Below are 15,054 nucleotides of genomic sequence, written 5' to 3'. Positions count from 1 at the left end.
TTGCCTGCATGTAATTTTCTTCTCTTTCGCTTCCCCCTTTGAGCTACATTAAGAAAAAAATTAAAGAGTAAATTGACTAATAATCACTACATCATAACCCATAACAAATTTTGAGAGAAGATAAAATGGAGCAGGTTGTTTAGTGATGTAGATTGCTAACAGGGAGATGTCTTCCTTTCTGATGCACTCAACTCTAAAGGTTAGAGGTTGAGAAATTTTCCATTTGCAAGCTGTGAGAATTTCTCTTCGACACCAAACTGCTGCAACTCGCTTGCTTTGCTATTTTTATTTAAATTATAGTCCACATGTTCATTCATGTTGTCATGTCTCTTCATCTATCTTGTTTTAACTCTGATGCAGGATCTCAAAGGGTAAGACCATCTTTTAAAATCATTTTTTATAAATGACTTAGCATATATGCTTCAGATATTTACTAGTGCTAGGAACTGGGAAACTCCAACAACACGACTTCATGAGTTTCTTTTGATTTAGTGAATAACATTTAAGTAGCCTCATTATGCAGTATATGATGCTATAAAGTGCAGAAGGGAAACACGGTGTAGCATTTGGTAAGGCTCGTATATAAAGGTTAATGTCCATCAGCCAGTTTTGCCCTGATTTTTTTTTAATGACCGCGTCTGCATTCATTAAAGGTCATTCATAGCACCGTTAAAATAGTGTCTGTCAAACCTAATTTTAAATTATTTTATATTTATAATATTGTTTGCACAACCAAATGATGCATTTTAAGAAGTGATAAGAGCCCCTGATGAGGATGGCAGTTGAACCAACTGAACATTAAGTTGAAAGTGGAAGTATCCACATAAACACGGTCTATTAATTGTCTGCTCTTTCAAGACATTTGTCAGCTCCGGGACCTTAGGAGTTAAATGTATAATCAACCCTTTGGGGACAAGACTGTTCTGTCTCACATGGGAAAAAGTAACTTTCAATGAAAAATAAGGTCCTCAGTTGGTGATTTATCATCTCAAAGGGCATATTTTATTATAAATGTCAATTCCACAAAATTGTGTGTCCTGTAATACATAATTATGTTCAAAATTGCATTTGAAATCTATTATTAACAGTTAACAGTGAACATTCTTAAAATAGTTATTACTCTTGGCCTTAACACAAAAAGCAATAATGGAGGTATTTTAGGGAGTTAAAAGCTGCAAGGCATTGGCCTCTGAATAAAGCCACTGCAGGTGTGTTTCTTAATGGGCTGTTAATTTTATAGCAAGTGAACACAAAGGACAGAGACCATGTGTGTTTTTAAACTGTGTTTGGTGTGGAGAAAGAGTTGATGGCTGAAAAACATAAAGGCCGTGTGGAAAGAGGCCAAATTGAATTCCCCCCTGAGGTGCAATCCTGTGGCTTAGAGTCAAGGCAAACTAATTCTTGCCCCTCCTCTTCTATCCCTTCCCTCCCCCCTCCACTCAACAGAGAATTCCACAGAAGCATATAGTAATAGAGTACCTCAGAAATAATTAGAAAATTTGGAAATAAATAATAAGTTTGGAAATAAATAATAAATAAATAAATAATAAAATAATAAAATTTGGAAATAAATAATGAGTTCTTGTCCAAACTCAGCACCCTCTCACACTAACTAGCTCCTTTTAGGCTTCTTGTATTTGCTACTGGCATTGTCTGAGTCACCCAAACTCACAACCATGGAGTAAGTTTTGACCCTCCCTCAGCCCCCATACCTAGTGTCCCAGTGTCCTAACAACCTTGCTTCTCAGTGTGTATGCTGTGTACCATGCAACACGGGCATTACTTGGGAACTTGTGAGAAATATCTGACCTCAGACCTACTTTATCATAACTGCATTTTAAAAAGACGCCCTTCTTAAGCACATTCAAGTTTGAGAAGCGCTGCTCTAGAATCTTCCTTTATATTGTCTTCTTTCTTTTTTTCTTCTTCCTGAGAAAACAACTTTTATTATTATAAATAAGTCTCTTTATATTTTAGATACACTTTTGACTTTTGGTAAAAAAAAATGTCTTTAAATTTTACTTTTTAATTCAGAGTGATGACTCTTACCTTGTGACACAAGCATTTAGTTCATTGCTCTTTATTTTTTTATAATTTATCTTCCATCTTCTTTATGTTTTCCGATTGATCCATCTAGTCTGTGCCTTCCCTGTCTTGCCTTAGTTTAGATAAGTTATTTTTTATCTCCATATTATTTTCTCTATGCTAGTGTGAAAAATAAATTTTTATTTTTTTAGTATTTATGCTTGAAAGTACAATAAGATTTTTAAAATGTAGAGTAATCTGAAGTTCATTGATATTTGTATCATTCTTTAGGATAACCCGGTTTTATACTTCTTCAATGATATGTGATTTTTTTAACTTTATTGAGGAAGAATTGACAAATATAGTTGTATATATTTAAAGTAGACAATGTGATGATTTCATATACACATACAATGTAGAAATGATCAAACAGGTCAGGATAATTAACACATCCATCACCTCACACTCACATAGTTAACTTTTTTGGTGTGGTAGAATGCTTAAGATCTACTCTCAGCAACTTTCAAGTGTGTAATACCATCTTGTTAACTACAGTCGCCATGCTCTGTGTCAGATTGTCAGAGCTCCTGCTTATAACTGAAAATTTGTACCCTTTGACCTACATCACCCTGTTACCCCCTCCCTCCAGCCCTGGCAACCATTCTAGTCTCTGTTTCTATGAGATTGGCTTTTATTCTTTTCTAGATTCCACGCATAAGTGATATCATATAGAATTTGACTTTCTCTGTCTTGCTTACTTTACTTAGCATAATGCCCTCCAGCTTCATCCATATGTTTGCAATTGGGAGCACTTCCTTCTTTTTTGTGGCTGAATAATATTTCATTGCCTGTGTGTGTATATGCACATACATATATACACACAATGGAGTAGTGTGTGTGTGTGTATGTGTGTGTGTTTGTGTGTATCACATTTTCTTTATCCATTCATCCATCAAAGGATATTTAGATTGTTTCCATATCTTGGCTATTATGAATAATGCTGCAGTGAATGTGGCTGTGTAGATACGTCTTCAGGATCCTGATTTCACTTCCTTTCCATATATACACAGAAGTTGGATTGCTGTATTGTATGGTAGTTCTATTTTTTTGAGGAACCACTGGACTGCTTTCCAAAATGACTGTACCATTATTGCATGCCCACCAATGGCATATAAGGGTTCCCTTTTCTCCATATCCTTACCAACATTTGTTATTTCTTATCTTTCGATACTAGTCAACCAAATGGGCATGAGGTGCTATCTCATTGTGGTTTTGACTTGCATTTCCCCAATGATTAGTGATGTTGAGTACCTTTTCATATACCTATTGGCCTTTTTGGGAAAAATGTGTGTTCAAGTCCTTTGCCCATTTTTACATTGGGTTATTTGCTATTTTGCTATGGAGTTGGATTATTTGCTTTTTTTTTTTTTTTTACTATGGAGTTGTATGAATTCTTTGTGTGTTTTGGATAGTAATCCCTTATTAGATATATGGTTTGCAGGTAACTTTCTCCCATTCTGTATATGGCCTTTTCAATTTATTTAATTGTTTCTTTTGCTGTACAGAGCTCTTTAGTTTGGTGTAGCCCCACTTGTTTATTTTACAGGTGACTGGACTGTACTTATTCCACGTGAACTGTTGAGCCCACTGTAAATTTAGATCTTTAGGTCATTTCACCTGAATTATTGTTCCATAATTCTCTATCATCCTTGTGTTTCCACCTCTAAATCATTCTACCTTCTGCCTCAAGATTAGTTTTTCTAATGTATCCAAATATCTCCCTTCTTCTTAAAAACCTTTAATGACCCTCCTCTTTTTTTTTTTTTTGGTACAAAGTATTCCTTTCATGTGGAAAATTCTTGTCAACAGCTCTGTTGAAATCTTCTCTTCCCTTTAAGGCCCATCTTCAATACTACTTCCCATAAATACCCTTTTCTAAATCATTCATTCATTCATTCATTCACTCATTGAATAAATATGTATGGATCACATACTATTTGCATACATTCTTCTAGTTACTGGGGATAAAGCAATGAACAAAACAGCCACAACCTCATGGAGCTTATATTCTCTTGGGAGAAAATAGGCAATAAACAATAAACAAGTAAAACATGTGGTATGTTAGGGATGTAAGTACTAAGAAGAAAAATAAAGGAAGATAAAGGGCATAGAGACTGCTAGGAATGAGGAGTATCCTCCAATCAAATACTCCTTACTCCTTTGAATACCCAAATCATTTATTTTCCTTTACAACATGGTTATTTGTGCATTTGTCCTATTTCTTCTCTTATATTCAGAGCTCCTTGAGAGCAAGTAGCTCATCTTGCTCATCTTTGTATTGCCTGCATTTAACCATTTAAATTTAACCATTTAATAATGATTAAAATGAATCAAGTTATGGAAATAAATGTAACAGTAATGCAAGAGAAGGGAGATACTGGTATAGTGGTTGGTTAGGGAAGTCTTCTTGGAAGATCATTTGTGTAAAGCCCTGAAATATGGGTAGGGTGGTGGAAAAAAGACCTTAGTAAGTCATTTTGATATTTTTGTCCTGAAAAGCTAAAAATCATCGCTTTATAAATTACGATTAATATTATCTGTAATTTTCTTTACCTTTAAAACCAGTGTTTCAGAAGGGACGGGCGATAGACACCGGAGAAGTTGACATTGGTGCACAAGTCATGCAGACCATTCCACCTGGCTTATTCTGGCGTTTCCAGATTACTATCCACCATCCTATATATCTGAAATTCAATATTTCTTTAGCCAAGGACTCTCTGCTGGGAATTTATGGCAGAAGAAACATTCCACCTACACACACTCAGGTATTTGATGTTATAGGTGTTTCTTGACCCTTTGGAGGGTGGTGGGATGAGCAGTTCAGGGTTTGTGACTTGCAAAGTATGTGAGAATCAAAGGTGAAGGCAGACAGTTTTTGTAATGAGCAAACATCCAGAATAATCACACTCAAACGAATGAAAACAAAAATGACTGAGAAATATGCAATAGCATTTAGCAGAGCAGATTCAGAAAAGGAAGTTTAAGAAAATATTCTTGACATTTGAATTCTGTTTCCTGGAATAAGATGATCATGAGCCATCCTGGCCCCCTCATCTTACTTAGCTTTTGGGACCATACCTCCTTCACTGGCCCCATATGGTCTTGACCCCTTGTCCCGATGAAGAATGCAAATCAATAAGGGAAATGAGTCTAAAAGGCAGGTTTTATCTTATGGGTAGAAATTTTTTCTTGTTATTGTTAATAATAACTCAAATACGTAAATCTTCTGTGGTTTAGAAAGCCCTTCTATAAACGCTAACCACCTCATTTCTCTCATTTTTCCCCCTTATCTCTTTCTTGCACGAATCCATTTGGGGCCTTGCTCCATCTAAGAAGTAGCGTAAGGAATCATAACCATCAGGGGATTGCTTTTTTTTTTTTCCAACAGATATGACCATAGTCCAAATCTTACCTTCTGGATGGGAATAGGCAGGGAATTAGAATGCCATTCAAATGTGACTCTTAAAATGCCCAAGGAAATGTGTGCCATGCGCTTGTCCACTGATTAGGGGGAAAAAGGAGGGGGTTCTTTGAATATTTAAATATGCTACCACAAAGGTAGTAAATTACGAATGTCCTCAAATTTTTGACTGTTTATTTGTTTTAAAAACTGTAAAACTCTTAAATTTGTAGAGAAGATCATGATAACTTTTTTGAGGGGAATGTGTGGTTTCGAGTATCTTCTGATACTTTAGTAAAATATCAAGATTCTCTCGCATAGTGCCAAATACAATTTTTTTCTATCTCTTGGTTTATTTATTTTTAGACAATTATTTTGAATACTCCAAAACTGAAAGGTATTTTATAACATTTATAAATATAGTGGGTTTTTCAGAATTAATAAAATACTTTTGTGTTTAAGTATAATTAAGAACGAGTAACTTCCTCTTTCAAAGCAAAGAAGTGTGGAAGAGAGCAGTTGAAGTTAGAGATGTTCGTTAGTCTAGAAGTAGAAGTAGTGGCTCAGATTTGCGTGTATTTGTTCCAGTTCGACTTTGTAAAATTGATGGATGGAAAACAGCTGGTCAAGCAGGACTCCAAGGGCTCTGACGATACCCAACACTCCCCTCGGAACCTGATCTTAACCTCACTGCAGGAGACAGGTTTCATAGAGTATATGGACCAAGGGCCTTGGTATCTGGCATTCTACAATGATGGAAAAAAGATGGAGCAAGTATTCGTGTTAACTACAGCAATTGGTAAGCTGCCTTGACTATTATTTTGAATTGACAGTATAATTCTAGAAAGACAGCAGTGATTAAAGTGATACAGATGTCATTTCAACCCATCGTTCATTCTGCCTTAAAGTCCTTATTCAAGATAGGTCACTACAAGAAAGGCTTATATTATTGTTGTCATTAATGTTGCTTAAATGCTGATTAAGATTTTCTAAATGCTCCATTATTTGCTGCTTTGTAGGATACTTGCCGTGTACCTTTTTATGTATTTTCGACAGGAATAGTTACCTGGATAATATTATTACCAAGGCTGCATAGATGAACAACTTCAGTGACAAAGGGAATAAGCAAGAGAATCTCTGTTCATTCAAGATCCATTAGAAAAGACAAAACAAATAAATACCTTTTAAAATGGAGAAACTAGCACCAGTCCAGCTCTTCTTTAGAACAACCGATTCTAGAACCATTAAGGCTTCAAAAACCTACGAGTATTCAGAGAAGGGTCTTAAGGATAATAACTTGGACCACTCATAGCCCTTTCTTTTGGAATTTTTTAGCCCCGAGGGGAAACATCTCATAGACATAGTATTTTATTGTGTGAATCTTCCTAACACACATGTCTTTTAAAAGAAGGGAAAATATTTTACAGCTGTCCGTTTTCTATCCAACTCTCACCACTTTATCCTTTAGTTAACCTGTTCAACCATATGTTTAGGAAGATGTGTTGACTGTTAATAGACATACCGTCTGCTCTTTATAACAATTATGTTCTATTTTTACTTGATGCTGAAGACCTTGACCCAGTAGAAAATGGTATTCCAGCCATAATATTAACAAAAACTTTCCTCTAAAGTAATCAGACTATAAAAATACACCGATTATTTTTTTTTCCCCTGGAGAAAAACTCCACAGATTTTACATCTTCAAAAGACAGTGTATTTGTTAAATTAGAAAAAAAAAATTGAAGTCCTGACACTTTTTTGCAACGCTAACAGACTCAATGGAGCAGATTTAATAGATGTACCTTTCATGATATTGTTTTTCTATCAAGGCCCAATTTTGGTAATGCAGATGCCAATGAGTCATGGGAAGTTGAGTTCCTCCTAAGAAATCAAACAGTTAGAAGATCTAAAATATTTGTGAAGATTTTCTCTCTTCCTGTTATCCTTACCACTTAGCTCAAGTTAAAACACCAACCCAACTATTAACCTTTCAAAAATCAATAGACCCAGAAACATGCTTGAAGTTTTTTCCTGTCGCTTACTTCCTCCCAAAAAGAAGCTAATCTTTGAGATACAATTCCTATTATCCAGATATCACGCTGTCAGTTTCATATGCAACAAAGTATTTGCTTCTTCCTTATGCAAGTCACGTTGTTTTCTACTTTTCTGTTGTGTTTTTCATTTTTTTAAAAATGTTTATTTATTTTTGAGACAGAGAGAGAGCATGAACAGGGGAGGGTCCGAGAGAGAGGGAGACACAGAATCCGAAGCAGGCTCCGGGCTCTGAGCTGTCAGCACAGAGCCCGACGCGGGGCTTGAACTCACAGACCGTGATGTCATGACCTGAGCCAAAATCGGACGATCAACCGACTGAGCCACCCATCTGTTGTGTTTTTACGATTAGAAGTAACAGAAACACTTCTGCAATTCCACTTAAAGAGAATCCAAGTATATTTCTGAAAAAAATCACAAGTATTAAGTTATTTGCTCTAAATGCTCCCCATTAATTTTTTTATGTTTTTATAATTTAACTGCAGTAAAGAGAGGCTAATATATTTGATGAAACAATTTAAGCTTTGTATCAATTTGACTACGCTAAATGCTGTTCTTAGCTGTTCGTTCTCTATTTCATGATGTTAGAATCGGTTGATTGATCTTAACTCTATTTGGTCCACTGCTAATAAGGATCAAGACAATATTAGCAATAAGCATTTATTGAATGACTAATATAGGCTAGCCACAGGCCTATATTAATATATGTTATTTTCCAGTAGTATAGACAGAGTTGTCAATATCCCCTAATCTCAGCCAACCTGCTCTATAACATGATAATATATACCACTTATGGAGTGCCATTCTGCCCCCAAACACTGTACCAAATGATTTACATTCAATAATCTTGTTTGATTCCCTTCACAACACTGATAGCATAGGTGTAGTGATATTTATATAATAAATAAGGAAATGGAGGCTTGAAATGAGTAAATAATCTGATAGAGTCTCACAGCCAACAAGTGGCAAAATTGAGATTTGAGACAACCAAGTATGTCTGACTCCAAAGCCCATGCCCTTCAGGCCGTAATCATTCCATCAGATTATCCATTACCTTTAGTTTCTCCCATAAGAAAACCTGCCAGGAGCAAAACCCATCATCAGTGCAGATGCAGATATCGAGGGACTTTAGACTCTAGAATAAAAGGAGAGTTTTATGCATAGAACTTTAAAATCATTCTCAACTCTAATGAACTGCAGTTGAGGAAGTGATTCTGAAGGAAGATTAAAAAGATAGAAGGCAAGAGGCACCTGGGTGGCTCAAACAGTTAAGCATCTGACTCTTGATTTCGGCTCAGGTCATGATATCACAGTTCGTGAGTTCGAGCCTCACATGAGGCTCTGTGCTGACGGTGCAGACCCTGCTTCGGATTCTGTGTCCCTCTCTCTCTCCCCTTCCCCTCTGTCTGTCTGTCTGTCTCTCTCTCTCTCTCTCTCTCTCTCTCTCAATAAATAAATAAATAAATAAATAAATAAATAAATAAATAAAAACTTTAAATAGGATAGAAGGCAAAATTTCATGGAAGCCAACATAAATAGAAAAACACATTATTTCTCATCACAAGTTACTTATGTGTTCCTGCTGTAGCCATCCTCCTCCTAGATTCCCTGGGCTGTCCCAGTGTCTCTTTGATACCCAGTGGAGGTGGCAGCTTCCAGATCCTCCCTATATTGCCTTCTCTTCTCATTTGCATTGCTGGTGTTAAGTTCTGTGCGGCAGTGTGGGCCCAGAGACAGATCTTAGATAAGTCAATAAGATGTAGGGATTTTTATTTATTTTGATAGCAAACTTTATTAAACATTTTTTCTACAATAGCTACATTCCCACAAGGCTGCTTGCATAAGGTTGTCAATAGGAGCTGGTGTGAAATTAAATTCAACTATATTTACCTTTGAAAGCTTCCTCCATGACCTCCTATTAACCATCCAGGGCAGGGGAAATCCAAATGTAGATTTAAGAACTGCCACTATCGCTTGGCACAAGAAACATAGATTAAATAGAAACTGGAGACGTAATTGTTCCGTCTTTGAATGGAAAAAACTCTGTGCCTTTTCAGCACCTTTTAAAGAAGTTAATGATTTTATGAAAATAACGAGTGTTTTAAGAAGTTAAAAATGGTCAGCTCTTTGTCAAACGTTCCGTTCCTGTCAGACCAGTTGTCGCTCAGCAAATGCCACGTATAAATTTCTTATCCAGTTCAGTTTTCTAGCACAGGGATCAGAGAACAGATTATCATAAACCTGCAAAAAGCTATCTGATGTATTCACACAGGGGTGACAAGAAGAACCTCTTCTGAGTGATAATAGGGGGCTATGCACACAGCCCCTGGATTCATTCTCGGCTTTCTAAGAATTCCCCCCAAAACTAGATACCACTTTCTTCCTCTTAGCTTTTATTCTACCCAAGGCCGAACCCCAAGTCTAGATCAGAAGTTCTCTAACTATGGAAGTTTCCTATTTGAAGCATTGGTTCTCAGTGCCTTAATGAGGTGAGCCACCTGCAGGGTCACCTGAGGTTTTTGTTAGACTGTGGATTCCTGGGCTGCATCCTTCAGATTCAGTAGGTCTGGAGGGAAGCCTAGGCATCTACATTGTAAGTGTTTTGGGTGATCTACTGATCCAGGTGGTCAAAAGGCCACAATTGAAGAAATGCTATTTCTCGGCCCTCATTATGAATTCTCACAGCGGAGTAGAAGACGCCAAGACCACTTCCTAGAATATCTCCTTCTAATTGGAAATAGCTTATGCAAGTGAAACGAGATGAAGTAGATAATTTGGATTGAAAAGGAAAAACTGGTACATACGAGAAGTGTGAGTTTAATGGGCCAGAACGTAAAACTCTGAATCCAAGAATGCTAAGTATGGAAAACTTCCAGAAAGAGTAATGAGAAGATGATTTAAAAAAAAAAAAAAAAAAAACTGAAAGAAGAAAGCACACATACCATAAGAGTTCATGGACTTGGAATTTGACTTTATTATACTCAAATACAATTTTAAACTAGAAATAATTTTTGTCATTGTCAGAGCCTGACTTTTGCATAACTTCCTACCTTTTCAGCCAAATTACCAACCACAAGACTTATCAAAGTTCTGTCGCACTGCACATCTTTATGTCACCAGAACTACCTATGGGCGCCTTTAAAGCCTTCTCAATTCCCTTGAAGCCTATTCTTCTCTAAGAATGTATTGAAGGGAAATTAGTGGCGGAGAACTGATAAGCATTTACAGTCAAGAAAGCATTTCTCAACAAAATACTTAGGTTCTAATGCTTTTAGTGGTGGTGAATTTAATATGAACACTTACTTTAAAAGCCTTCCATTGTCACTTATTAATGAAAATGAAATACTGATTATCATATTTAAGCTGTCAAGATAGTAGATTAAACATTTTAAGGTGCTAGAGAAGAAATTTTTTATTTGCTACAACCTAAACTTGAAAAATAAACAGTAGACTTAGTCTTTTGGTTTGCATTTTTAAGCCCATTTTGCTTTTGAGAAATATCCTATAATTCTAGTACATTTTTAGCTTTGTCATGAACATCTCATAAGAATACAATTCATCTAGACCCTTTATGCACTTTAGAGATGAGGTTGGTTTTTAGTTTCACTCTTGAATAGCCAATTCAGCAAATCCAGGGCCCTTGTAATAATTTGGTACTACATGTGACATCTTACAGAAATCTTTGGCATCTGATTTTAAACAGTAAGTGCTCCAAGACAGGAGAGGGCAAGATTGTTATAGACCCAGAGTTCTTGCAATTTAAAAAAAAAAAAAAAGTTAAGGACTCTACAGCCTGGAAGTTTGCTCATTTCTTTCCTTTTTCTCTATTAACAGAAATAATGGATGACTGTTCAACCAATTGCAATGGAAATGGAGAGTGTATCTCTGGCCATTGTCATTGTTTCCCAGGATTCCTGGGGCCTGACTGCGCAAGAGGTAATGTTGCTCTGTTATTCCAATTGGTTTGGGGATATACACGTCTTTTGAGAACTCGGAATCAGTAGCAATAAGAGGAGGAAGAGAAGTGGCCGTAGGAGTAGCAGCAAACCACCACCCCCCCACCACAACCAAAAGCTGAGCACTTACTCTGCCACAGACTGTTTGTTATAAACACTCTGTTACCTCTTCTGAATCATACATCCTTTGGAAACCGGTGACGTAGATCTACTGTTATCCCAGCTTATTGTGCCAAGAAACAACCTCAGAGAGGGGCGATAGGCAGTTACCGAACGGGTGGAATTTGTACCGGGGTCGTCTGTAACTGCTTATATACACCCGCGTAAATGGGAAGGGATAGGCAACCAGCAAACCGATAAGGAGCCTTAGAAAGTAAAGACTGGCAAGTCATGAGTGAAACAGCAAACTTTACTGTTTCCTTAACTTGCCCGTAGTTTAATTCTCGAAAAGCTTTAGATAAATCACACTGCGTTTCACCCCATGCGTACAGTTACTATGGTAGAGATGCTTTCTGCTCATTTTCAGTGTATTCTTACAGTTCTCAGTCTGCTAATACTTTAATCTCAGGTTTCCCAGCCACTCAGATTCCCTTAGATTAAATTCTGCTCAGCTGAGAATTCTATAGCACTTGCTGGCTTCCTGGGAGCATGACAGATCTGGAGGATGTGGGGATTAGGAAGAAGATGGCTGGTATTAAAAATTGACTAAGACAGAAGATACAGGCCCTGCCCTCAAGGAGCCCATAGTTTTAATAGGGAGCCAACAATGACAAAGCAGAGTTTAAGTATTCTAATAAAGGTCTGCACCAGGTGTCACGGGAGTAGACATCTGTCCAGCATAAATGTATTCAAATATACGACTTTTTAAAGATAACATTTTATACTCCCTGTTTATCAGTTTCTAAAATTTTCAGGTTTTTCTTTCTAAAAGTGGCGTACATCTGTTTGAGGAAGAAAAGCCATGAGAGAAAAAATAAAACCTTGGTTTAAAATAATGATAACAGTAGTAATAATAATAATAGTTGTTTAACGGTATGTTGGGATGAAAAGCACATACTTGAAATAGTTGCTTCACGCAGGATATTTTCATAACTTATCCTTTTTCCTCTCTCATAAGAGGAAAATTCTATTTGTAATCGCAAGGATGTGCCTGTTTAATAAAGGCTAAGTTAGAAATAGTACAAATTTTTGCCCGAAATATTACACAAGAATCAATAGACGATTGCTCTTTGGAGATTTTAAAAGCATTTTGAGAACACTACAAGTTCATTTGCCAACCTTCAGATTCGTGCCCTGTGCTGTGTGGTGGGAATGGAGAATACGAGAAAGGACACTGTGTTTGCCGAAATGGCTGGAAGGGGCCAGAGTGCGACGTTCCAGAAGAGCAATGCATTGACCCAACGTGCTTTGGTCACGGCACCTGCATCATGGGAGTCTGCATCTGTGTGCCAGGATACAAAGGAGAAATATGCGAGGAAGGTCAGAGCCCCATTTTAATCTATTGCTTCAGGCTTTTCTCTCACTGAATTGTGCAACTGTCATCCTGTAGAGATGCATCTAGTAGAGATGCAGGTAGTCTCTGCAAACCGTAAATGTTCAATATGTCTTTAGTACATGGAGAAGAGGGCTGGAGTCTGGGGAACTCATGTCTCTTCAGACAGTCTCTAATATTAACACAGGGCTGTATCTGGGACACTTGCAGAGCAGTCATGAAAAATGGTGTCCCCCCCCCCTTCATTTCTAACAGTGCTTCATAACTTGAGAATTTCCATATTGATGACATTAGGTGATAATTCAACTGCTTTCGTTGTTCCACAGTACATTAGGCTATATCTTACTTTAAAACACATGATAAAAATAATAATGGATGCACATTTGGAATGATTTCATTGAATGTTTTCTTTGGGAGCGATTTGTAATTACCATTATTATTATTGCTTTATAGTATTTATTTTTACATACCTCATGCTGGAACTTGACCTCCATGCCTAAGGAAGCCAGCGGACCACTAATGAGTTTCAAGGCAGTGCCTTTATATTAAAATTCACTCCAAAGGAACCTTTACACACACGACGCACAAACATATTTTGAAATGGCAATAGTTTCATCATTTAAAGAGACACATTGGAAAATAAGTTTACTAGTAATCAGACCTTTTTCATGCCACATTCCTCAAATAAGACTGATTTCAGAAATAATATTAAACCATTACCATGGGAGATGGTCTCATCACAACTGTTGTTCAGGAAAGAGGCTGCTGAAAATGCGCTATAATTGCTTTTTAAAGATGGCTCATTAAGACTATTACACAGCATTCTAAAGGGCTTAATCTCCTTCTGCTCCAAGAGTTTAGCTTTCCACCTCCCGTTAGCAATCGTAGAATTTTGGCGTGAAGATTATATCTGTTCCAGTGAATGGCATTGGGCCTGGACAGGACACCAGAGTTCCTGAGTTACCTCTGGAAATCGTTTTTATGGTTATCCAACTGCAGTCATTATGTTTAAGTTGTAAACTCAGACGTTACATGGACATATGCATGTGCACCCAAACAATGATACCCCTCACAGCATCTACAGTTCTCCATGAAAATGTTTAACCTCATTAATTTAGACCCTTCTGATCAAAATTTGGGAGGCACTTGAAAAAGGACTTAGCTTAAATTTCCCTTCTAGGGATCTCGAAGAAAATGTGTAGAATAACCAAGATAGCAAGGAAGAATACCCACCATATTTAACAGTGTAAGCTTGTCAAATACAGCAGAAAAAAAATGTTTTAAGTTAAAGGTCATAGACCAGAAACTCACAGGCTGAACTGGGCTTATGGATGGGTTGTGTTTGGGTCACACAACAGTGGTGGTGGTAGTGTTTTTATTGGGGTTTTTTTCCCCCATGTGATCTGTTTGCCAAAATTTAAAAATAGAGAAGCATCCTATAAAAATCTCTCATTTTGGTCTTTCTTGAGCAACTGGAAAATCTGATAACCATGGGCCTGTGTTCCCACATAGCGATAATCAGCTGGAACCAAGCAGCCGCGGTTTCCTTTAAACTGGACCCTTCTCTCAGTTCCCTCCCAACACACTGGCTTCTTACGTCCAGTTCATCTCATTCATGTATGCTGCTTGCTGGCTCATTCAGACATATGGCTTTGTGCCTCTGATTTAAGTATGACTTCCGTATTCCTTGAAGGTGGACTTTTAATAAAACAAACTAAGTTCACTATTATTTTGTTTGTTATAGTTGTTGTGTTTTAATGTAACAAAATAGCCTCCTTCTAAAAAAATTCTGTACTTTTAGACTTTCCCTCTTGATCCAAATAATGAACAAAATAAAATCAGATGTACCTTTTAGTATTTATTTGCTGATTAGCTCAGGAACTAAAGCACTGTGCTAATGACCTTAAGGTTATGGGCTAATTATAATACAATAGCACTAATTGTAACAATGCTTAGGCTCTGTTCCATTACCAAAAGCCACACCCGAGACCAGACCAGTCTTATGAATGAAGGCAGGTTTTATCAGTCTGTTTCATTGCTGGAATACTTTTTGAATTACTTATTCAAAG

General features: G+C 37.0%; 1 protein-coding gene across 2 annotated transcripts in view; it reads left to right on the top strand.

The window, feature by feature from the left end:
* The window catches only part of TENM1 (teneurin transmembrane protein 1), a 779,729-nt gene that overhangs the window by 516,017 nt on the left and 248,658 nt on the right, over nucleotides 1–15,054 (top strand). For both annotated transcript variants that reach the window (XM_053201635.1, XM_027054328.2), the window contains exons 9-12: nucleotides 4,651–4,850; nucleotides 6,074–6,284; nucleotides 11,372–11,473; nucleotides 12,778–12,972. In XM_053201635.1, coding sequence (XP_053057610.1) covers nucleotides 4,651–4,850; nucleotides 6,074–6,284; nucleotides 11,372–11,473; nucleotides 12,778–12,972 — 708 coding nt within the window. The remainder of the gene's footprint in view (nucleotides 1–4,650; nucleotides 4,851–6,073; nucleotides 6,285–11,371; nucleotides 11,474–12,777; nucleotides 12,973–15,054) is intronic.

This window comes from Acinonyx jubatus, chromosome X, assembly GCF_027475565.1.
Source record: "Acinonyx jubatus isolate Ajub_Pintada_27869175 chromosome X, VMU_Ajub_asm_v1.0, whole genome shotgun sequence".
Lineage (NCBI taxonomy): Eukaryota > Metazoa > Chordata > Mammalia > Carnivora > Felidae > Acinonyx > Acinonyx jubatus.
This window is presented reverse-complemented; position numbering and strand designations above follow the sequence as displayed.